Here is a 24,554-nt window from a genome sequence, read left to right as displayed (position 1 = left end):
GTAATGGCGCAGCCATCACCAGTGTCAACTCCGTAACTGCACACACCACACCACAGACTCCAGCCCCAACGGCTCTGGCTGTGCCACTGCTGCGGCAGACCACCCCATCCGGAAACGCACAAGGAGCTTCTGTGGGATGGCGCTGAAAATACGCAATGCCATTTTGACACTGTTTAACCTCCAGACTTTCAGGTCCTCATGGCATTTAATGTCTGCAGACACACAGACGGGCTCATCTCACTGTGTTGTGCACAGCACTCCATCCAGCACCAAGAGGCGCAAGGGGCTTGGCTGGACCCCTTGCCCACAGCAAGAGGCTGCACCTGCCAGCCGGGCCCTCACACCTCCGGGTGGGTTGGCCAGGCCTAGCACTGCCCCTGACCCTTTTCCTTCAGCAGACGGCGCTGGGGGCTCCTCTAGGGCGAGCTACAAGTCCCGACATACCTGCGGGAAGGCTGAGGCGGGCTGAGAGGGCGGTGAGAGGCTGAGGTGGGCAGAGGGAGGCGCTGAGGGGCTGAGGCGGGCGGTGAGAGGCTGAGGCGGGCGCCGAGGGGGGTGGTGAGGGGCTGAGGCGGGCGCCGAGGGGGGCGGAGGGAGAAGCTGAGGCGGGCGCTGAGGGGGGCGGAGGGAGAAGCTGAGGCGGGCGCCGAGGGGCTGAGGTGGGCGCTGAGGGGGGCGGAGGGAGAAGCTGAGGCGGGCGCTGAGGGGGGCGGAGGGAGAAGCTGAGGCGGGCGCTGAGGGGGGCGGAGGGAGAAGCTGAGGCGGGCGCCGAGGGGCTGAGGCGGGCGCTGAGGGGGGCGGAGGGAAAAGCTGAGGCGGGCGCCGAGAGGCTGAGGCGGGGCGGCGGAGCGTCCGCCGCGCCCCCTCGCGGAGCAGCTGCCGCCTGCGCGGGCCGGCCGCGCCCGCGGTGCCTCGCCGGCGTGCATGTTAATGCGCGGTAATTGCCCGGAGAGGAGCGGAGAGGCGGGGCGGAGCGAACCGCCGGCTGCCCGCCCTCCCTCCCTGCTGCTCCCCTCGCCACCGCCTCTCATCCCCGGCCTCCCTGATGCCGAGGAATGGATAGAGCGGCTGCCCTGCGAGCCGCCGGCATGCTGGAGAGGAAGGAGCGGAGCGGTGGCGAGGCGGCGGCCGGCGGCGGCGCGGGGCCCCGGGCGGGCGCGGCAGCGCGGGGCTTGCCGGCCGTGCGGAGCACGCTGCAGCAGTGCGGGCTGCTGCAGGACCTCATCGACATCTCGCTCTCCAACCTGCGCGGGCTCCGCACGAAGTGCGCCGCGTCCAACGACCTCACCCAGCAGGAGATCCGCACCCTGGAGGTACGGGGCTCGGCAGCCGCGGTGGGGCCGGAGGGGAGCCCCGCTACCGCCCCCCGGGGTGCCTGTTCTTCAAAGCTGGGGGCCGAGGCCTGCCCCCTCCCCCGGCGCCCTTTTCCCTCAGCACCGAGGGCCGCGCGCCCTCACCGGTGCCTCGGCCGTGAGGCACCCCCTCCCTCCCTCCCGTCTCCCCCGGGCAGGACGGAGTGTGGGGGTGTACGTGGAAGGGAAGGAGGGTAGGACTCTCCAGCCCCGCTGCAGCCCTGTCAGCAGGGGGTCGGTCCCCTCCCCAGCCGGGCTGTGGGGCCAGGCTGGCCGTGGCAGGGCCCCCCACCCAGCCCTCCGCCGCTAGAACGGCGTCCCGCGGAGCGTGGTGCTAAAGGAGAGGAGAGAGCGCGCCCGGGGAGCGGGCGGGGGAGGACAGGTGCGGGGGAACCGCTGGGCAGGCCCGTGGGTGCTGCGGCCCGGGCCGGGTGTGGGGCGCCCGGGGCTGTCGGACGGGTTCGCGGGGAGTGGGAGCTGCGTGCGGTCGTGCTCCGGCGCCCGCCGCCCCTCTGCGCGGCCCTGGGGCCTGTAGCCGGGCTCCTCATGTCACCGTGAAGGTAGATGGGATGTGTGGTGGGGACCAGAGGTGACTTGAGGCTCCCTAGCAGAAGGTGGGTCGCCACATCGCCTGTCCTGGGAAGCTGGATAGACTCCCGTTTTCCCTCAGGTCTTTGGTGTTTGCTTCTGATGGTTCCCGCCCTCTACTCCAGGCCTGTCTCTCTATCCCTGGCTCGGTTTCACTGATCTAATCTGATCCTCCTTTTCACTCCGTCGGTGTGGCTGACGAACAGCATCCCGGTCCGGGTTGGAGAGATGTTTTGCCGTTTAGAAAGATTATATGAAACTCTTTAAGCACAAAACATGTGCTGTTGTGATGCTTTCAAAGAAGGGCTGAATCTGTACACGAGTCTGCATAAGTATTTAGAAGAGGAATGTAGATTTATTTTTGCTTGGTTTGTTTGACCTTTAGATACTTAAATAACATTTCCTTTTACCTTGTGTGCAGGTAGCGTTACTCTAAGCAGAGTAAACAATCCCCCCCCTGCCCTGCTCCCTTCTTTCTCTAGTCTGGTACTGGAGGCTGTGGGCTAGAGCATTGGGCCTTTAGGAAGAAAGATCATTACAACAGTGTAACTGTAACAAACGTGTACGCTGCATCCATCACATGAGAAATGAAGCTTGGGAAAAAAATTGTGAAACAATAGGTGGTAGGTAGCTTTTGGCACAACCTCTTGGAAATCTATCGTTCTTCCTTCTCTCTTCCTCTGCCTTTTTTGTAGGTTGGTTTGTTTGTTTTGTTTTGTGGGGTGTTTTGTTTTGTTTTTTTCAAATTTGTCACACTCTTTTTCCTCCTGCCACCTCCAAATGGTGTTCAAAAGGCTATTCTTTATAAAACAATATTTGTGTAGGCTTTTGGCAACCCTACTGACAGCCTTTTTAATGCTCAGTGTCAATCAGCATCATTTCGGAAAATAATCATCAGTATTTTGCTGGTGGACCTGTTCTAAAAGGAAACCTTTATTCACAAAGGATAAAGGCCTGCTATCATCTTCAGGTTCTTCTTAAAGAAACAAAGGCTGTTTCTAGTGATAGTTGTTGAGTGTGTGCATGCATTCCTCTTAAACATTTATCTGCTTAAACAAATGGGTCCCACATTCACTGATGATCATAAAATTTATGACCAGAAAAAAATCTTAGCTGAAAAAATTCTTTGATGCACGGTCCAGTATATGATTTCTCTGGAATTCAACCAAGTACTGGATCTCTGCCGAGACGTGAAGCTATGGGCATGGATGTAGACTCCGTGCCCTTTGCTCTGTTCAGTTGCCTGTACCAAAATGCATGTTGTCAAGCGGAGCCCCAGTCTTGTGCTTAACTCTCCGCGCCAGTCCGCTGTGGGTTTGTCTGCAGATGCAGAGCAGAGAACCAGACTGTAGGAGATGAGGGTCTGTGATTACTCCCCGGGTTGTCATTTCCCATGGCGCACCAGAGCGTGGTGGGCTGCAGCGTTGTCCCAAGTACCAGGTGGCCTGCCTGTGGCATTACGTGGTGTGACTACTGTGCCTTGGTTAACATGTCAGAAATGCATGTGTGGTCATATGCATTTGCCTATCAGATCGTACCAGTAGAGACAGGTGCTCCGATATTGCAGAGCGCCAGCGTTACTGATGGTTTGACTGTGGTGCGCAGCTCAGTGCAGACTGTAGGCAACTCCTCAAGAGTCAGTAGTTTAACCAGAAGCTAGGAGCTCGGAGATCTCCAGTGCCTGCTGTGGTTCTCTGGGTGGCCTTGATGAGTCGCCAAATGGCCCTGTGGATCGTGATTAGTGGCTACTAGTGACATGGTTGCTGGGCCTGCAAGCCTCGTCTGTGCTTTGGATTTGAATCTACATGTCTTCTGTTCTTGTGCAGAAACTCTTTCATGGAAAAAGAGTTATGAAAACTTAGCTGCATAAGTATAACTGGTAAACTGTGTAGCAAAGCCACAAGGAAATGATAAAACATGAGATAGATAAAAGCAGCAAACTGGAAGCAGGAAGTACTAGTTTGGGAAGGGAGGGGACTTGACTCTGGAAGTTGAAGAAGTAGCTCCTGAGGCCAAATGTGAGGCTGCACATGTGTGATTTGAAGACAGTCCAATATGCTAAGTCAAAATCAGTTTATTGATCTCACTTTTTGGTTTTATTCAAAGGGACAAAAAGGCAGGGAAGCTTCCGTAATATGATTTGTATATAGCTCATATATCTCTGAAAGTTCTGTAATGTCTAGTTTTGGTGTCAAAACTATTAACTTAACAGGTGAAGGGATATCTCTTCAACACAGTCTTCTATATTGGTGAACGGCAGGTGCTCAGACCACTGATGCATGGGGGTGAATGCTGTCAGGTGGACGTGGCTCTCTAAACTCTATACTAGCGCAGGTCAGACAGCACTGCATGCTCATTGCTATTTCTAATCCCAAGGTTAGCACGGCCCTGAAGTAAAGTTATGAAAGTAGTTGTAATGTGAATGGAATCAATAGCTTAAAACACCAGTGCAAATTCATCTAAATGCTTGTGTTACTTTATTTTTTACACTAGATGTACTAGCTTGGTCCTTTTGGCACCACTTCCCTCTGTGCCTGTTCACAGCTTAGGTAGCTGTCATGTACACCACGTTTCATAATGTGTGTGTGTTTCAAAGTCAAGAACATCAGCCTAACTAAAGGTATTTGAGTGCATGCTTATGTCCCTCCCAATTTGCTGAAATGCTTTAAGTCCTTCCTCATTCCTCTTGTTTATAAGGTCTTCTCAAAATAAAGCATATGGTAGATAAAGATTTCAAACGGGGACCTTGACAGGTCATAAGCACTCATGGTAGCTCAAATGAGTGCAAGGAGAACTTTCTGTAATACAGAAAGAAGGGGCAGAAAGTAAGGGCTATGGGAATTGCTTGCAAATAATGTTTTGAATGTAGATGTGTTACATGAGCTGACCCTGTTTCACCTGTAGGAAGGCCATTTCTTAGAAGGGCAGGGAGTTTCCCTGTAGTGGAAAGTAGATTGTGTTAGTTTGGTTATTAGCAGAATAGGTTCTCTGATGCCACAAGGTCTTGTATCTTTTTAGAAGTTTTATATGTTCTGCCGAATCAGTGCTTGAGTGTTTTTTCTTTTTACCCAACGCTTTGGTATACGACTTGCTTTCAGTTCTGTCCTGGCAGTTTTACTCAATTCTTAAGTCAACTACAAAACTGAAATGGAAAATAATGGTAATTTTAACCCATGCATAAGAGAGCAAAAAATGCCTTGCCATGTGGTGAGCATCCAGCGTTGCTTCAAGTATCCTTGGAAAGAAACAACTCTGTCAGTCTTTAACTGTCCCTATGCTAATCCCTTGCATGACTTTTAAATTGGTTTTGCAAAGTTAGAAGCGTATTATTTTTAGCCATATTTCTTTGTAAAAGCAATATCTTTCTGGATTCATTTCTCTGACTAGGAAGCTGATAAAGGGACTAGGCTTGACATCTGTAGTGAAGCACGTGAAACTTCTAACGCTGCAGCTCAAGCCAGTCTGGAGGTGAGGAGAATATAGTCCTATGTGCTGGCTGCAGGGAAGGTTCCTATGGTTTCTCAATCTCTTCTGCTGGAAACAGCATGGCTGCTTCGGTGAACTGTGGGAATTACCATACTAAGTGGGACACCTTTTATTCCCCCCCCGCCACTTTTAACTGCAGCACAGATGGGGCAGGACCAGGCTGAACTGAGACGTAGAGTGTATTTAGATTGCAGATGTATTTTCTTTCTACCTTGGTTCTTGCATCATAAGAGCTAACTGCAGTGTTTCTGGCATGGAAGCTGCCTCCAAACTGGTTATGGTGGGAGTGTCAGGGTGGGGCACGCATTGCTGAGATCTGCCTGCTCTTTAAGAAAAACTGTCCTTGTTGCTTTTTGGCTGGACTATGTCTGTGATAGAGACACTCTTGGCCCCATGTACAAAGATCACTTTGACTTCTTCCTCAGGAATGTCTTCTGTTCAGCACCTCCAGAAAATTTAACACCAGATCAGAAAGCCTGACTCCAGCTGTGCTGTGTCACAAATAAGTAAGTCTACTACTCCACAAATCAGTCTTTCATATTGGCTGAATGATACCTGTGGATTAAATATGTTTGAACTTGCTTTGGCATTATCTTGATTCATTTGGCAATTTGGCTAGAAAAGGCTTATCTCTTAACAAGCAATCTCTAAGCAGAAACAAATGCTTTGAAAATGGGGGGAGGCATGAGAGGAGAGGAAGAGGAGCTGTAATCGTCCAAACTTGCAGACTGGAAGTTGGGCATGTGGTACGCATAAGGAAAGGAAGACTTCGTGTTTGTAAATTGCAAGTAGTGGGAGTAGTGAATTTTTTCAGGCCAAACTGCAACCTGTAGCCACATGTTTATGAGTCTTGTTCAGCTGAAAAGACTTCCTTTTCCAGTAGGTCTTATGTAAGAGAAGAAGAAAGTCTCTTACTTCATCTTACTTTTTGCATATATGCAACACATTTGTTTTTCTTGAAGGTGTCTTCTTTTTTGTAGGGGACTCTCTTTTTTCCTGAATTTGTGCACTTGTTTGTATAAGATAGGCTTCAACAGAGATTCTGTTTGACTTGGAAGGAGGGAGAACCATATATTATTGACAAGTCTGTAGACATCATCTTTTCTTTGTGACAATGTGTCTCTGTATATGATCAGAATTTGCACATTGGAATGGAATTTAGCTCATCTCCTACCACTGTTTTTGTACAAATATTGACACAAAAAGTCAGCAGTGGTGTTTTAACTTACCTGGAGTTTCCAGAACAAGCTCTGATGAGTAGATTATCATCAAGGTGAAGATATGACAAGGGCCTCTCTTCACTTTTCTGTCAAGGTCTGTATGTACTTCTTGCCTCGGGTTGGATTCTACAATGCACTGATTGGGAAGGAAGAAAGGAACTATCAGAGTAAGGCTTTCTGCTGCCTTTGTCTCTCTAAGACTGCTTGTGTGGTCACTGGATTATGTTAAAACAGAATTATTCCTGCTCATCTTCATGCAGAGTCAGCCTGGAGAACCTTTTCAGCAGCTGAATTCCAATAAGAATTCAGCAGGGCCTGGAGTTGAGACCTCTGTACATACGTGCCTACACACACTAACGGGAACCCACAGCCTGTCGTGCCAGACAACCCTCAGTCTCCGCATACGATTTCTGATGTTTATTGCATGTTCAGAATTGATCTAATCAGTGAAGTAGCCTTGAATCTCAGCTGTATCTAGCTGAACTCATGGATGTAACCAAGCTTACACAGATACCACCTGAGCAGAACTTGGTCTGCTACTTAAGTTCAAATGCTAGCTATTAGCTGCGTTTTACACCAGGAAAGCCCCGATTAGTGTTACAGCTGCATACTAGTGACAAATTTACAGCTATGAGTCAGCATGGTGGTACACATATTTATCACCTGTTCTTGTTCATAAATAGGAACACTTAACAAAAGAAGTCATGTGACACACCAAATTGTTTAGGCAATAGTTATGCTTAAAATGATATTTCCAGCATAGACCATGTAATCTTTCAGATGCTTGAGGGATAAAGCCTCACCTTTCTTTTAAGGCTAAAATTTCTTATCCTTATTTTCAGCCCCCAGGGAATTTTTTTTTTTTAACTAAAAGGAAAATTGTAATGAAAGCAAGCCTGGCTATCTCTCACTGTTTTGGGGGTTGGAGAATGTATAGGCTAGATTACTGCTGTGGTGAAAGGCACAGAATGATGTATAGATGACACCAGCCAGAGATACTGACTCAGACATCTCTTAGAGACTTCACTCCCTGCTCATTTCTCGCTCCCGTGGAGTAATCCCACACAGTCGATGCTACCAGCAGCACAGTAAATCGGAGGAACAGAGACTCTTTGAGTCTGGAAACACACCTGTCCCAAAAGAAATGGGTAGTTCTTCCAAGAGATAACTTGTGAGCAGTTGTGCATAGAAGTGTCGTGGGCACTCCTGCTTCTTGGTGGGAGTCTGAACCTAGCCAAAGACTAGCTCCACGCAACTAAGAAACAGTTTGGCAATCTGGCTTGGCTTTGACTGCAGCTATTCCTTATTGGCATAGCTTGGGTGAGGGCAGGTGGTGGGTTGTAGTCCATGCCCCCAGAATCTAGGACAGGATCAGTCCCAAGTTAAACTAGAGAAACTCTGTATTGCTGATAAGGTGGGAGGACAACTGAGAACCACCAAAGTGTACAGGTGGTCGGATGTGTCTTTTGCCTTAAGCCAGAGCTGCACAGAGCTGCAGCCACCTACAGATCCCAGAGGCATGTCCGAGCCCAGCTATACTCCCACTGTACACACTCCAAGGAACATGAAGTAATCATCGATGCAGCTGTAGTGTTCACTTGAACCTGTGCTAGTTGATGGTTGCCAGCTCTGTCTGAGCTCACTGTCTACGTTGTAAACCTGCTTTTTGCATGAGCTGTTTATACTGAACCCTGGAGTATTCCTGAGGTGGAAACTCAAACCTTGGCTTAGTCCCTAATATCTCCGGGCATGTGTGTATCACAGCCCAGTGTGATAACAGATGCATTTTGTTCATCTTTCTCTAAGTGCAGCACATGTATCTTCAGTCTGAGCTATTGGGGCTGTAGGTAGATGGAAGATGCAAATCTCATTGGACTTACGCACCTGAGCTCAAGACTGTTCAACTGGCAACATGACCTGTACGGTGATGCTTTAAATTGCTGTTGAAATCAATGTGGTTATGCAAGTGCACAGGAGGTGAGGAGCTGGCTAGTGTTTTTGCTTCCAAGAAGAGATTGTGGGTTTTGGGTTTTTTTGGTGGTGTTTTGTGTTTTTTGTTTTTGTTTTTTTTTAAAAAGGGGCCACGGGGAGAGATACTAGATGGAAATAGCTTGCAGCTTTCTGCAGAAGTGTACAAGTTTAGCCTAGCAGAGAGACTGTGATGTTTGGCATAGTGGGCAAAGCACATGATAGCAGAAAGATATTCGTGTTAGTGTGGAAAAGACTAAAACGGAACTCAAAGCCAGAATATTTACTTGCTTTGGCTCTGTTTGAGCCTTTTCAGGTGTTATTCAGGCTATCATTCAAGATACCTAAAATTACTTGTTTCCTACAAAGTAAAGCCACAATGGCAGGTAAAAGCAGCCAGCTTTTCAGTAGAACTCTCCTCACCTAAATATGGGCTGTGACTTTTGTAGCTTGACTAGCAACACTTTTGGTCAGCCAAAAGTGATTCGGGGAAGGGGGTGTAACAGATGGTGCATGCCGAATGTGTGGTTAGGTGGCTGTGACTCAAATGCACTTTCCATGCTTTAATGAATGAGAGGAAAAAAAGAGACAGCTTCCTGTTGTGTTTTTTTTTTTTTAGCAGTGATTTTTCTAAAAGGAGAAAACAAGGAGTTTCATGTGTTTCTTCTGGTTATTCTTGGGGAGGTGGTTGGAGGGACAGTGTTGAGGGCTGGGGCTGACCCCCATTGTAGGGTTTCTTATCTAAGAATACGATTGGTGACTCCTTGTCATTGCCTTGAAATTTTTCCTGTGAGTGTGGTGTTTTCTGAACCTTCCCCTTAGATAGACATAAAGGGGGCCCTGGCCCATCACAGTGCAAAACAAGCCACTGACCAGTATGTCCTAGTTTTACATTTCAGTAGCGAGAATCTATCTTGATGCTCTACGTTTTAAAGGACTAATTCCAAGTCTGCTGAGACTCACCACTGGGGCTATGCCGTGTTTGCACGTGTCTACAGGGAAATGCTGTCTTGCCCTAAGTTAGGGCAGGGTCTGTCCAGAAGATAGTTGAACAGTAGTTATTCTTTTAATGTCAGTGTAAATGGAATTAAAAATATCCAAATATCCCAGAACCTCCCTGGATATTTGCTGGTGTAACTTGGAGAACAGATGCAATGAAGCTGCTTCATGTCCATTAGCCATTCCCTGTCTGCTTTCAGGGTTCTGTGGGCAGAATTGGACCTGCTGCCTCCATCTTGCTTTTGGTACTTTTAAATTTGGATTTAAAGTTAAAATATAGCTGTCTTTTCTCTCAGGAGTGTATTCTAAAGTGAACAGAGGCTAGGTCTCTGTCATTCCTTTTCTGCCTAGAAAGAAGATCTAATTTGTACTGTGCGCATCTTGGGGAAGCAGAGAAGGATCACGGGAGACTTAATCAGTAGAATAAGGAGTCATGTTTTGATCAGGGGCTACAGAGTGCCTCTGACATGATCATTAGTTATCCCAAATGGAAGAGCTGTAATAGCAGAAGCTGTGAGATCCTCTTTAGAGCAGTGATTAACATGACACTGAGGAATCTTGCTGGGATGCAGCAGACCCAGGCTCTGGTCTGGTCTGGTCCGATGCTGCCGACACAGGTAATTGACCACAGTTTTTGGAATGCAGCTAGGAGCCTCGGGTCTGGGTCCCTGAAGATCTTCAGAAGTCTTTTGCAAGTCAGTTTGACAGTGCAGAGGCAAGCGCTTTCCTGCCCAGTTCTGCTCTCCTTATGTGCTTCTAAAACATGGCTTTGTTGATTTATCAAAGAACTTTCACTTCTGTTTGAAGCAATCTAAATTTAGAAAGGAAGTCTTGAGCTTCTCATTGCTCCTGTGTGTGTGGACTATTGTTGAGGCTTGCAGATTCCAGTGTGAGGTTTTATTTTTAGTTATTAATGATGCTGAATAAACTGGAAAGAAGAAATAATTAATATGTTTTACAGACTGAGAACTTCAACCAGGCATCACAACTAAAAGATACTGGATAGGGGAGATAAATGGATCTGTCAATAAGTACGGTTACTGGAAGGTGTGTGTCAGTCCCCCTTAGGCTGCCTTATAGTGCTCTAGGAGACCTCTCCACACCTGTTTCTCTACCCATCCTTAAAGCATGGAGAATTTTCTAGCAACAATTTTAATCTTCTAGAGCAGTGTTTTCTTCTTTTTACCTTTAGAGTAAGCTAGAGGACTAAATCCTGCTTTAGGATACAGTTGCATAGCTCCACTGAAATAAGCAGAAGTAGTAAGTTTTTGTTGCTTAAAGCTTCCTGAGTTTTTTAGACATCTCCTGCTTAAAAACTGTTCTTCATCTGCCAAGGAGAACATTTCAGTTTATGGGCCTTTTGTCTTTCTGACCAAAACCGAAACTTTCCACAAAGTAAAACGTTTCTTATGAAGACTTTTAACTTTACAGTCCCACAATTTCTATAGAGACAGTTCTGAGTGTCTCAGACCAGCACCAGCTAGTAGTATCAGACTCTCTTAGTGCAGGTGCAGATCATATGCGGTGGTTTTTTTCCCCTCATTTTAGTGAGTTCTGGAAGCTATGCCCTTGTCTATTCTCCCTTGTTTTAAGGAAACAACTGACTAAAATACACAGGTATTGTTACCAGGAGACTGATCTGTTTGGGGAGATTTGCACAGGCCTTCAACCTGCTCCCTTTGGAAAAAGAAAGTTGTTGGTTTTTTTTATTATTATTTTCTCCTTTGAAACACAAGGGTGTCTGTAAGCACTCGGGAAGAGGAAGGACGTCATAGTGTTGAAGTAAGCCAAGGGGAGCACAAACACCAAAGACTTTTAGCATTTGCTAACACAACTAAGCTGGGAGAAACCCCAGAGTAGATATCAAAGGGCTTTTCAACCCCATTTGTATTAAGCCAGGATATCATGTGTGTTAAAACTGGTTTGGTCTTGCTTTGTGGGTCAAGCATAATACTTGTAGAACCACTGGCTGACTGCTACAGGCCTGACTTACACACTGAGGTATTGGTGGCATTTCGTATGGGTATAATGAGGCAGAGTTTCTGTGGGACACCTCTCGGTGCACCCTAAATTCCTGGACCATTTGTAGTCATGGCCAGTAACTTGAGTGGCGTCTGTGGAAACAAAGGTTTGGAGGGAGAAAGGAGAGCTGCTGTAAGCCCAGGTCTTTAGCTACTGCACTGAAACACTGGCTGGATTTGTGCTGAGACCGCATTTGTAGGAGATGTTTTTTATAATGATGTTGAATGCACCCCTGTATCAGTAATTACCTATTTGCATCTAACCAAATGGGCCTTATCAGTTATCATCTGCCAAGCTATAACTGGAGGCATAGCTAACTTAGCAAAAGCTAGCTGAATACTTCTACTGGGGTGACACTAATATTTAGTTTTTGATTCTTAAGGAAACTAAACCTACAACACTGTTCTGCTGCCAAGGCATGCTCCAGTTCCACTGATGTGTTCTTTCCTTGTTTTTTTCTACTGTGTTATTCAAATTGCCTCAGTTGCCAAGAATAACTAGTTTGTGGTCTGAGGCAAAGAGCTTTGAAGATAATGGACACCTCGCAACATAAGATTTCAAATTGAAGGTAGTAGCGTCTATCCCTTCATTTGAGTGAGAAATGAATACTTTGGCAGCAGCAATGCAGTGGTGATGCAGCACTGCTCTTGGCTGAAGTCCATGGTAGTGTTAGAGTGCTCCTTGCAGCTCCTCTCTGTAGTCGAGTCGAACTGCCTTTGCCGTGTTCCTTAATGAAGGCACAGATCCTGCCTGTAGCATTTTACTAACAGATTTTTCAGTGTCCTTCTGAACTGTTGTGCCAAGAAGGCTGAGTTGAGAGAGACTTAACATCTGGCTTTGAGGTACCCAGTTTTTCGTGGCAGCACAGAGAAGAGAATGCAGAGCTGACAACTACGAAATATTCCTTCTTAAAGCCGCATGCAGAAATTGCTTTGATCGTGCAGTGGTAGTCAACTTTGTGATGCAGTGGAGCAACTAGGAGCTGTTTGGAATGGGGAGTGAGAGACTGAGGAGAGGAAGCATCAACCAGTGCTCGTAGCTCAGGTGTCTGTGACAGCATGCCTGGTCCTGCAGGAATTGAGCAGTAAGAGCTCTGAAACATGCTGACCACCCACTGTTGCGGGTGCTCTTGTCCAGAGAGTTCAGGGTTAATACACTCCTTACATACAGGTCTTTGGGAGGAGAAGGGATGTGAAATGCCTGCTACCTGTCTAGCTCCAGAGGCCAGGTTTTTTATCCCCTCACCTCACTGACTTCAACATCTGATTAAGGCAGCTGAAGTTCTGACCAGAATGCTGGCTCCTCCTTGCAGGGGTAAAGGCAGGCCCCTTTCCAGACAGACTGGAAGTGTGTGTGATTCGGGAGCCTGAACACTGTGGCAACGGAGAACTCCTAACTGCCTGAGGCGCGTTTTGGGGCATTGTTCTTATTGTTAGAGACTGCTGCTGTATGTCAGGAGAGCTTTGAGCAGGCTGCTGGGGAGCTCACAGAAACACCCATGCTCATTTCTGGCCTTCTTTGTTGTGCTAACTTAGCCAGGACTAGCTAAATCCTTCTACTAGGGTTAACCTGCATCCTCTTTCCAGTTCTCTTAATGCAAAATGCTTCTGGTTCTTACCTTTCCCTGGCAGGGCTCCACTATGTACCTTCAGCCTAGGGAATCCTGCTTGTGCCTGCTGTGGGTGCATCATACTCCTTGACTGTCTCTACTCTGCAGTGTCTTTCCAGCTGCTCAGCTTTCTGCCTTATCACAAGGCTTTGTCCTCTGGCTTGAGTGTTGCGGACAGCCTCTCTGAGGCCCCACAGCAATAGCCTGACTCAGCAATTTTGCACAGTTCTGGCTTGATCTTTCCTGCAGCTGTAAAACCAACGCGCAGGGGGGAAGGGGAAACACATGAGGAAACGCATGGTCTGATCCCTGCGCCTCCCCTTCACTCCTCGTGGATCCTCTACATAAATAGGCTGGCTCAGCCCTTTCCATCTTCCTGTATTCCTGACGAGGAGCCTGGTGTGAAGTCTCTTCCATGCCAGGCATGGCCCCTTTGTACTGCAAAGAATAAAGTCTCCATATTCAAACTGTATTTTGCAGGGTGGGTTAGCAGCGTGGCCTTTATCAACTTTCCTGACAAAGCTTCAGTGGTGTGGGAATAGTATCGGAAGCACTGCAAGTCTCCGCATTGCTAGAATTCTTTAGAGTTCTTCTAAATGCTGAGCCTTCAGCCCCTTAATGCAAGTAGCTCTGGTTCTGAGATTTATCTGGCCTCAAACTTTGGGGCAAAGGACATGGGGAAAATTGGAGAAAATGGGTGAAGGATTTTGAAATTTATCAGTAAGAAAGGCTTATTTATTTGGGAAAAAATTATTTTGAGAGTTTTTCCTCTAAGTAGTCCTGGTACTGCCTCTTTTTGCAGTATTGGCATATTAAGTAGTCCAAAGCGCCTTCTGTTCACGGGAGAATGTCGTATGGTTTCCATGCTGCTGTGCAGATGGCTGCTGAGTTGTCTAAGGATAAGACTTCCTAAAGTGCATGACCTTCCTGTCCTTAAATGATAGGCATACCGGGAAGGGTACTTTACAAGTTAACTTGCGCAGCAGCAGTTGTGAGAAACACCCAGGAGAGGGTTGAGTTTTGCAGTGTTTATTTTCAAAGTGTGAGATAGTCTAACAATTTCCCCCTTAACAAAAACCAGCATGTACCCAATCCCAATGTAACTGACTGCAAATAGATTGCAGCTTCTGTGAGATCAGTGTGGATAACATGGCAATAGCTTTGCTTTGATCTCATGTAGTTGCACCAGAATCACGTTTAATTACTTTGAAAGCCTGTCTCTGAGCAACAGATTCTCTTAACCGAACTGGGATAGACAAGCTTAGAGACTAAGTTGAACAGTAATTTCTGCAACTAGTGGAAGAGTTATGTTGTCTGTCTTCTTCTGAGGTTGCAAAACAATGGGGAGACCTTTCACAGCTTAAAATCTGAGGCTGAGTGAGAGATGGGCAGAAAGTGGCAGGTTGATCCAGTGGCTACTGTCCCCTCCCAGGAGGGATGGTTCAGTTCTCATGAGCTTTCTAAGTCACTTGGGCAATTGCTGGGGTATAGGAAGATGATTTTTTTTTTTAATTTTTTTTTTTTTTGTAAAATGAGAACAGTGGCACTTAATACTATCAGAGCACCCTCCCTTCACCCATCATACTGGTGACACAACACACACTTTCATTCAAGAGGCTTCAGATCCTTTTCACGTGAGGATTTCACGTAGATTCATGTGAAATAGGACCTATTTGCTTTAGCTAAGGGCCTGACCCCAAAGCAGGAAGCATTTCCTGTTTGGCCTCTCATAATTTGGGGATCACAGTGCCCCTGCCATTGCAGTTGCATGTGCAGCAGCTAACTTCCAAGTGAATGACTGGAAAAATCTCTTTCCTTGATGACTATTGTCCAGTTGAAGGGCTGTCTTCCAAATCTGTCTAGAAATGGTGTGGTTGGGTACCTGCCAAATTTTGATTTTATTATCTTTTAATGTTGCTTTCATTTCCATTTTTGTTTATGCCTTTGCTGTTGGGGAATGGGGAAGGTAGTTAGCAATACATCCTTAAAAGAAACTGGTTTCCAGGTGCTGGCAAATTGGGCTATAAATATGCATTTGTGGCTGAGGGCTGGCATGAAATCTGTATGAGGAAGGGATGATTTATTTTGGGTATTGCACCCTCTAATGTGGGCTTATATGGGCAAGAGCTATTCTTCTGGGTGTCTGCACTGCTAAATTTTTAAAAAGTATTGAGGATTATATTGGAACAGTTTCCACTCAACTTTCTGCACTCAGCCCAATCCCTATGTTTACCATAACTTTGTTCTGCTACTCAAAAAATCAGCTCAGTTTTACTGTGCCCAGTGACAGGGACCCAACCTGGAGGTGTGTATTATTTTATCCCAGCCAGAAATAAGCATGACTTCTAGGCTAGAGTATTTGTCTCTTCTGAAACTCCACAGCATGTCTTCTGCTGCCTGGCTGTCCAAGTTTGACCTATTTGTAGAATAGGATTTAGGGCCTGCATTGTGACATACCAGTAGTGCAGTCTGCAATAGTCTGTAACATGCTATAGTCTGTATTTATTAAGGTTATAACATCTCTCCTCTTTAATGGCAGCTGAGACAGCTAAGCAGTGAAACTCACTCAGACATGAGAAGAGAGGCACATCTTTAAGAGATGAGCCTTGATTCTACCCTGGGCTGCCCTTCAGCTGATGGAAAAGAAATGCCCTATTTTCTGGGTCTACCTTACTGGGAAACACAGTTCCAGTTAAAGCAGCATACACGTGGTTCATGCCCTTCTTATGAATTGTACTTCATTCTACAGAGTACAAAGGTCTGTATTTTCTTCAGTAAGTTCTTAGTTTCCAAGCAAAACCTTGAACTGGGTGATATGCATTTGAACTTTGGGGCTACTGTAGATTTATACTTAACTCCCTGATATTAGGTTTATGTACATGTGTGTTCTTAGGTGTGAGGTAAGAAATGGAACTCTTTTCTTCAAAGGCTGAAAGGCATGGAGAACATCTGCTGTGAGCTGTTGTTCCTTTATCTTAAAGCACATAAGATTTGCAGCAAGGTAGTTACTGTGCTCCTGTATTTTCCAACTATTCTTTAATCCACAAGACACATCTTTCACAATACAGCAGATACACAGATTTAAAACTAATGGCCTTGCAAAGTTGTATAGTATTGGCCACCAAGTACTGTACTCATTAATGGCTTGATTGCTACCAACAGTCCTCCATACAGCCTTCATAAGAAAGACTGCCAGTTCTATGACTCGTGCAGTTCCTAACTTTACCTACTGTCTGCTGCTCATCACTAAAAGATGCAGTAAACACTTTCTAACCTGGTTGCCTAAGAGATTAGGTACTTACTTACAGGTGCCAAATGCCACTCATGAGGACAGCCAGTACTCTTGCTGTCACTTCAGATGCCCAAAGGCAGAATGAAGGAATGACCTCCAGAACAGCCAGCAGCAGACAGGTGGAGATCACCACAACTCAATACAGATAAAGGTACCTTTTTGTAAATTATTTTCTCATGTTCTGATGAGCTTCTACTTGCCATCTGCCCTTTACACAGTCATCATACCATTATCTGTTCTTTCAGAGGCAATTTAATTAGATCTTCTTTCAGTAGGTTTTAATCAAGTGCTATGGGGTTGCTGGTAAATTATTTACAGCCGTATCACTTGATGGAACACTTGCTCTGCTAAAGGTATCACGTAAGTGACATATCTGTAGCCAAGACTACAGCTGGCTTTAACTTCGGACCCCGCTTGTGTTCCTTAGGGTTATCCAGTTGACATCAGACGAATGTCAGGTTATGTGAGCCCACTTTCCTTTACAATAGTAGAAACTGGATGTGACTGTGCTGAAAACAAAGGAGTTGAAGCAGTTTAAAACTAGAGTAAGAGCTGAATTTAGCTCTAGTCTCTGCTGGCTCAGTTCTTTTATAAGTGCCTTTCAAGGTTGAATACCTTCAACAGTGTGGCCTTGACCCTCACTTGAAGCTCCAGCTATTTAAACAAAAGTGCTGTTGTACTGTCTTCAGACTTGGTCTGATGTAAAGTGAGTGTTTTTTGAATGGGCAAGGTGGTAAAAACCAACACTCAAATAGCAAAGGATAACAAACTGAGAAAGTGGATATTTTTAGAATACAGAAGGATTCTTTCTCTGCCTTATTTCACCTGTCCCTTAAGGTGGTGAAAATTTAACAGCTATTAAGATATCCCTTCTTCTTTCATCTTACTGGATGCTTGTTTCAGCAACATTACTTTTTTTCCAGTTCAGCTCACATTCTTTGTGAGAAAGCCCCAGCATGGGAGGATACCAGGCTGCCTCCACCCAAGTATACCTGTAAGTTTACAGTAATAACCGTCTTCCATTCATTGTTTACATAGCCTCTGAAGTAAAATGCAGTTTGAAGATATATAATCAGTGTTACAGAACTGTCACCTATGGAAACGTTATTCCAGGTATTTATTATGCTTATTTGGTGTTTACAATGAGCATAAGTTTGGGTGTGTTTTTAGCGCTTAGTGTGCAGGCTGTAGATGCAACTCAAGTTCCATTCATTATTGGAAAATTACTAAGTACTTTTGAAGATGTTTGTCTTTCTTGCTTCTGTCAAATTCCTTTCAGTGCAGGATTTAAAGGAATAGTTTTGCAGGTTCTTGGTGGTGCCTTGCTTCACTTGTTGGATTCATCAAGTGCTGAGGTAGAGAAATACAGCTCAGTTGAAGCTTTGTGATCTGATCCAGAACAGAGGACAGTAATATGCCTTTATTTTGAAGCACAAATCTCAACTCAGTGTATGGAGAAAGGATATTTGATACACAATGGAAGGCCATATCTGACATCAGGCCAGTGAATTTACCCTGATTTTATTTCTCCCATACGCATGGTAAAGAAAAAAATCCTGGGTTGACTTTACCCTGTGCATCTGATCTATAAAAGTTGATGCAGAAATTGTCCAGACTTCGTAGTTGCACAACCAAGTACAAAATTTGATGTAGTTATCTTACACGATATTTAAAACTGGGCTTGAAGGAGAATATAATGATTGTTGGAGTCCTGTTTCCAGCTATTCTGCCATTGCTGGTCTCCAACCTATTAAAAACTTTAATCATTTATACAAAAAGTGTCCTGTGCTTGAAAGGCTGATGCTTCCAGATCAAAAGTTGCAACTGACTACTTCTGCACGCCACTGCACAATGACAAAGGACTGTTACCAAGATTAGAAGACCATGTGACAAGGGCTTCTAACTTACATTTCTTGCATCACATATAAGGCCAATACCACAGTAAATTGGCATAATACCTTGACAATGATAGTATACCACCAGAGCTGTTTCAACTTTCAAAGCCTGTGTCTTGCTCTTGACCCTCCTCTGTTGCTTTCTTCCTTGTTCCTCTGCCTGTATATCATCAGCTTTGCTGCTCCAGCTCTTTCAGCCCCTTCATAGCATCCAGAACCAACTCTTATTTGTGTTTCTTCCTTTTGAGCCGTATATGTGGCAAGAAATTTCTTGCATGATGCTCTCATCCGTGCCCCCATTAACATGCAACTACTGCTACCCATGACCTAAATAATATTCACTGTTTGTATAAAGATTTCATTTGTTCACACCTAGCTTTAAAATCTCTGCCACTGAAATGATTACAGGAATGCTTTAAAGTCCAATTACTCTAAGGTCTTTCTCTGCATTTTTAAGAGCTTGGACCTTTTTCTGAGGCTGATAATGAACTATTAGTATAGTTAGGAATCAAGAATAGCATGTAGGAGAGTGACTCTTATAATTACCCAAGCCATGCATTCTTTCAGTGGATAAGTGCAGATGTTTGACTTTAGGACTTCAGGAAATGATGTTTAGGGAGGTCCTGGAAACCCCCCAAGAGACCAATAGACAACTTAGCAGGTCATTGTATCACGTTGGAGATCATCATTTGTCATTAGCCTTTTGTGAAGGAAAAGACTAATTTACAATCTTATTGTGTAGATACACTGGACGTGTCAGCATGTTTTGAAAGGCTCCTCAGAATGAACAATTGGGGTGAGAAGTTGTGTACTCTACAATTCCTCCCCTGCCTACACTCAACCCATGCTCTTTTATCCTTCCTCATTCTCCAGAATGACCAAAGACAAGAAGGGAGTTTTTTAATGTTCGTAAGTGAAAGCTGAGCATGTTACAGTCTCAGTTGAAAGGAACTGAAAGCAGTCCACCTATTCATGAGAGCATTGCTACTAGCCATGGGTTTTCTAACCTCTCTTGGCAAGTAGCTAGGGCAGACACATTTCAGAGAAAGTGCTTGTAGTCCTGATGTTACTTAGTATTTGGGAGACAGGACAATGTGGAAGTTGGGATAGGAAGGGGCTTAGTGCAATAAAAGTGCAGTTGTAATTCTCACATTGGCATGGCTATTACAGATGGCATGTTTGAGACAAACGGAGCCTTAGCATTGCTTATCTGGATCAGGTATCTGAAGCAAACTCCCGACAGGTTATCTGCTAGTCTCAAGGTTCAAGCTCAAGTGAAAAGGTATAGTAGTTGGCTTTATAGCCTGGTCCCTGCCTTTCAGCTGCTGTGTAACCCGAAAGTTTTTTCCTCTATCTTTCTCCCATTGCTGCATTTGTTGGTTTCATGTATATCATCACTGGTCTGAAGCTTTGTGCAGCTGCTAGAAGAGTGTTTGTCTTTGCAGCAGAAGGCAGGTTGCTCTGTGTCGCTGAAAGTGTTCCCCTCCCCCAGACTTGGCTATTATTTATGCAACATGATCTAACTCAGAGTGGCTGGGAGCCGATGGTCCAGAGTTCATTTCCACTTATTATTGTAGTACAGAGTCAGTCTGGTTAGAGGTACTCATTTCCAGCACAGAACATATACCCTTTGAAAGCATAAACAAACTCTAGGTCAGTTTTACTTAGCTTCATACACAAGCGTTTCAGCTAAACAGGAAAAGCAAGCTAGAGTTGAAGCACTGCAAGAAGCTGGTTCAACAGTCATCCATACTAAACTAAGTAAGATCCCTTCCAGTAGAAGAGGTATGCAAGGAGCCCTAAGCTCTAAAACAGCAGTGGAAGCTTCCCTTTTTAGTCTCTAGAGATGTATTGAGTACAGTTCTTAGCTTTGCTTCAGTATGTGTTTGAACTTCTGAGCTAGGGCATAGCTGAATTAAAACATAAGCAGAATTACCTTCTAGGTTGGGGGTCAGACTTCAGTGGCCCTAGCAGATGTGGCTATTCTGACTTTAATGGCCTGAGCAATTACACCTGCTGTCACAACCTTGTTATGGTATGTGGGTGTAGCTACTCTGGAGTTCAGTCATCCTAGCTACCACTAACCAAGCTAGTCATCTTAACTGCAATGCTTTTTTTCCTTATTATCTAGGATACTACTAGAAATCCTTCATAGACAAGATCACCCAAGGCTCTGGCTTTGAAGGCAAGCGTGTTCAGAAGTTGTTGGCATGGTCTCCTAGACGGGAGATTAAAGAGGCTGAACTAGGTGAATCACTGCCCTCAATGTATGAACTTCTAGCGCTGGGGTACCATCTTTGGTGTTTGCACATTCCCGACAACAGTAATCCGATTGTTACTATAGCCAGCATGGGAGCACTGAGTTAGTAAGGGTGCGTGGCTACTAGCAGTAAAACATCCCTCAACTGTACCTTGCTGCATGCTAATAGAGCATTTGCATATAGAGCAAATAGAGTTTTTCAGATTTGAGGCTGAAAAGACACTTTGTACAGCTCAGTATCTGTACTTAGAGATGAGACTGCCTTATGGTAATTGACTCTCATTGCCTTGTTCCAGCTAGTAATCTGTATGCTGCCATGGGAAACAGGGGGTCAGGCAGCTCGTGGAAACAAACCAGTGTCATAGGCTGTTAAATTCAAAGGCAAAGTTTAATAGGGCAGCACAGCCTGAGTGGGGAAGGGTTGCCTCTGAGCTGGGCAAACAGGTCACGCAGGTTTCCAGACACTGTCCTATGTGAGGAGAGCACCAAGGCTGCAGGAGCTGGATGCTCTCGGGTAGGAGCAGCAGCAATACTTTGTAAGATCAAAGTTTAGCAGAGTTGAGGCTCCATAAAGAACTAGAGTGTTTAAGCTTTGTTTAGCAGAAGTCCATCAGAATAGTCACTAATTTAAGTTCTTTGCAGTTAATTAAGTTCCTCCTACGAAGCACCACTGGTACCATTAAATTCATAGTTTCTAACCCAAGATTAACGGCTTCACTTTGGTCCTTGCTATAGTCTTTCCTTTAGGGAGACACCAGCTTGGATATCATGATCTGACCATTTGTGCCCTATTTAGGGAACAGAGGTCACATCCTGCTTTGTCTCTGTAGAGGTGACTCCTGCTCTTCCTGTTGCCTCACTCTTTCTGTTCATGTCCCTGCAGAATAGCAGGGGGAGTAGTTCTCCTTCCTTCCTAGTCCAGTACAAAACCTCATTCAACACACAGTCAAAGAAACCCAGCAACTGAACAGCAGTTTTATAGCAGAGTGAAACAGTAGAGCTTATGCACATAGCTCACCTCAGTAACTTCAAAACAAAATCAGGAAAAAGGCAATAAATAAAGCCTTTCTGCAACACCATTCTTCTGCTTCATAGCATTTCCCCACATCACACATTAAACCCAAACTTCTTCACACATTAAACCCAAACTTCTTCAACTACTCCTTCATCCTCATTACAGTAACACTGACTCCTTCACTGGGATGGGCCTGGGGTTTCAGAGAGGATTTTCTACCTGTAATCCACTGCAGGGAAATCCCTCCTGTGTTTTTGGGTGATTGGCTATCCAGAATGCTGTGGTCCCTTGTTCCTAATTGCATAGAAGTAAATTTCTCAAACTGCGTTAAATCTCACAATTCTTTAGCTTTCTGAAACAGTAGCATTAAGTGAATATACTAGGAGTGTGAGTACTTCTACACTAGGAAATCATGAGTGTTTTGGAGAAGTGATTCTTCAGCTGAGGATACCTCAGGCATAATTGGGATTTCTGTGTTGGAAGTACTGTAGCCTAATTGTGAGATGTGCTTACTCACCATGTTGCATGGGGGTTGGTTTGGGGATACTTGCCTGGTGGGAGGCATGTCTTAGACCTTGTGGGCTAGGCTGTCTGTTCCCTTACGTTGTCTTCCCACTTGTAAGTCAACTACACCTCACAGAAGTGTGCCTGAGACTGTAGTGTGTCTGATTTTGAGACAGCAGAAAGGCTAACCTGAGGACACGTGGGACTGCAGAAAGAGAGGGAATTGGAAAGATAAGTGGTGTGGGTTTACATGTTTGTTTTCTGAGAAGGAAAGAGAGCTGACCAGGGAAGCAAACTCGGTATGATTCCCACTTACTAATGACATATCCAGCCCTAGAGGAAAGATAAAGAAAACTCATACAATCCATTGACTCAATTGTATTTTTGAATTGTTTTAGGAGTCTTTTCTAGAGCTGAGCTGTGGGTGAGCCACTTTCTACTTGGCAGATGAATCTCAGTTATGCTTGCACAGATTTTTCATTCCTGTATTTTTGTGCCTCAGTGCATTGTTCATAGCGCTCTGGAAGCATTCTCTAAAATCGATGAGCAAACTGAAAAACTCTGATCCCCACTGCATGGCAGAACATACCAAAGTTTCTCTTTTTTCCTCCTAAAATCTGAAACAAGGAAGCTTGCTTTATACGTTCAAAGCATTTTGAACAGAGCAGGTTTTAGTGTATTTTGTTCTTTCTGACAATCCCAAAATGCAATCTCATAGCAGCTTGTTAAGATAAAGCTGTTCTGCTGTTTTCAAAGACACTTCCACAGAATGTGGCAAGTTGCCACATTCCAGTTAAGCAATTTCCTATAGTTGACATATTTTTAAAAAAAAAAAAACCATGTGGTTTTCTCCCCCATCTCTCTCCTCCATTTTCACTGCAAGAAGCAAAAAAACCCAAAAAAACACCACCCCCACAACACAGAAGCCTCCACCCCTGTACTAATACTTATGCGTTTGAGATGAGTATTCTTTGGGAAACCATGGAAGGCCAATGTCTATCAGCGACATGCTTGTGTATTTTGATTCAGTGTGTAAAAATCTTCTTATTGTAAACATCTGATCTTTTAGAGACAAATGTTAATATGGAGTGGTGGGGAATATTTTATATCAAGTATGGTGTAAATAAAAAATACTTTAAGACTTTTTTTCTTTCTGAATGGGTTACATATTTAGAATCCAGTTATAGTCCAGAGCCCAAAGATTTTATAGCTGTATATCTCTTAGTTGCTCTGGAGAAATGTTACTGGAGTATTATATGCTAGTATAGAAAAGTGCATGATGGATGAGGGAGGCATACAGCAGTAGAGAAACTACTCCCAGGAGCTGAAGTCTGTCCAGCTGTGTGATGCTAAATTATTCTTAGACTTACAACTGTTGACAGTACAAACATCTTTACATAAAGAAATAAAAGCTTTTATGTCAATAGTTTTTTTGTCTTTTTCCCTCTTTTATGTGGCTCCTCACCTGTTCTCCTCCAAAGATATTCAAATGCATTCAAAGAATCAATCCACTGCTTTTTGCTGAGAAGTTTCAGTGGAAATAGTGCTGGTAGCAGAAGTTTGGAGGAAACTCCACTTATCTCATCATGAGAACAGAACATGGAGTCTTGGCACTGGTGACTGTAACATACATGGCACACTTGAATTTTTAAGAACTGTGGCTTTTTTAGAAATAGTATTTTCTTTCATGGGGGTAGATCTGCCTTTTTTTGCTGCAGCAGACCTCAGAAGCAACTCAGTAATGGAATTTTTGGGAATCCTGCCCTTACAGATTTCAGCTTGTGATAGGGGAATGAACGGGTAGTTGTTCAACCACATAAAGCGGCACTGCTGTATCTGATGCTGTGGTACAGTTTAAAGTAGAGAGGCTCACTTCAAATGCCATGCTCTTTCTCACTGAAGCAAGGGGATAGCAGTAACTGCCTTGCTGAGTTCAGTGGGTGGATGTGTGCCCTGCAAAATTGGGTTTTGGCAGGTGCATTTAAAAGCTGAGTAACAGCTGATTTAAGAACTGATTGAAGAATGTCTGCTGAGTAATCGAAAAGAAGAAGGGCAGGGAAGTCCTCAAGGTAGCGAATAATGCTATTTTAGGGTGACTGCTAATAGGAATTATAGGCAGATAGTTCCTATTTTGGGGTGACTGTGCTCAGTCCTCTCTCTTTCTCTTATCAATTGAAGAAAATGACTGGCAGTGGCAATGTTGTAGAGACAAGATTCGGCATGCCAGGTTTTTTGCAGGCAGGCTATGGAAATGGACTCCAGAACATGAAACACCAGGCTGAGGACCAGGTTGGGCAGCCGAGCTACCTTGCTTGTCTTGAGCTACCAAGTGCGTGTGTTTCTA

At 44.9% G+C, this 24,554-nt stretch overlaps 1 protein-coding gene across 1 annotated transcript in view; it reads left to right on the top strand.

Annotated features, from left to right (window-relative positions):
- Window positions 1–881: 881 nt before the first annotated feature.
- KSR1 (kinase suppressor of ras 1) overlaps window positions 882–24,554 on the top strand; it is a 73,805-nt gene continuing 50,132 nt past the window's right edge. The window contains exon 1 of the mRNA XM_075518415.1: window positions 882–1,313. Coding sequence (XP_075374530.1) covers window positions 1,056–1,313 — 258 coding nt within the window. The 5' untranslated portion in view covers window positions 882–1,055. The remainder of the gene's footprint in view (window positions 1,314–24,554) is intronic.

Source organism: Mycteria americana, chromosome 15 (genome assembly GCF_035582795.1).
Source record: "Mycteria americana isolate JAX WOST 10 ecotype Jacksonville Zoo and Gardens chromosome 15, USCA_MyAme_1.0, whole genome shotgun sequence".
NCBI lineage: Eukaryota > Metazoa > Chordata > Aves > Ciconiiformes > Ciconiidae > Mycteria > Mycteria americana.
The sequence above is the reverse complement of the archived record's forward strand: the minus strand, read 5'-3'. Positions and strand labels throughout refer to the sequence as shown.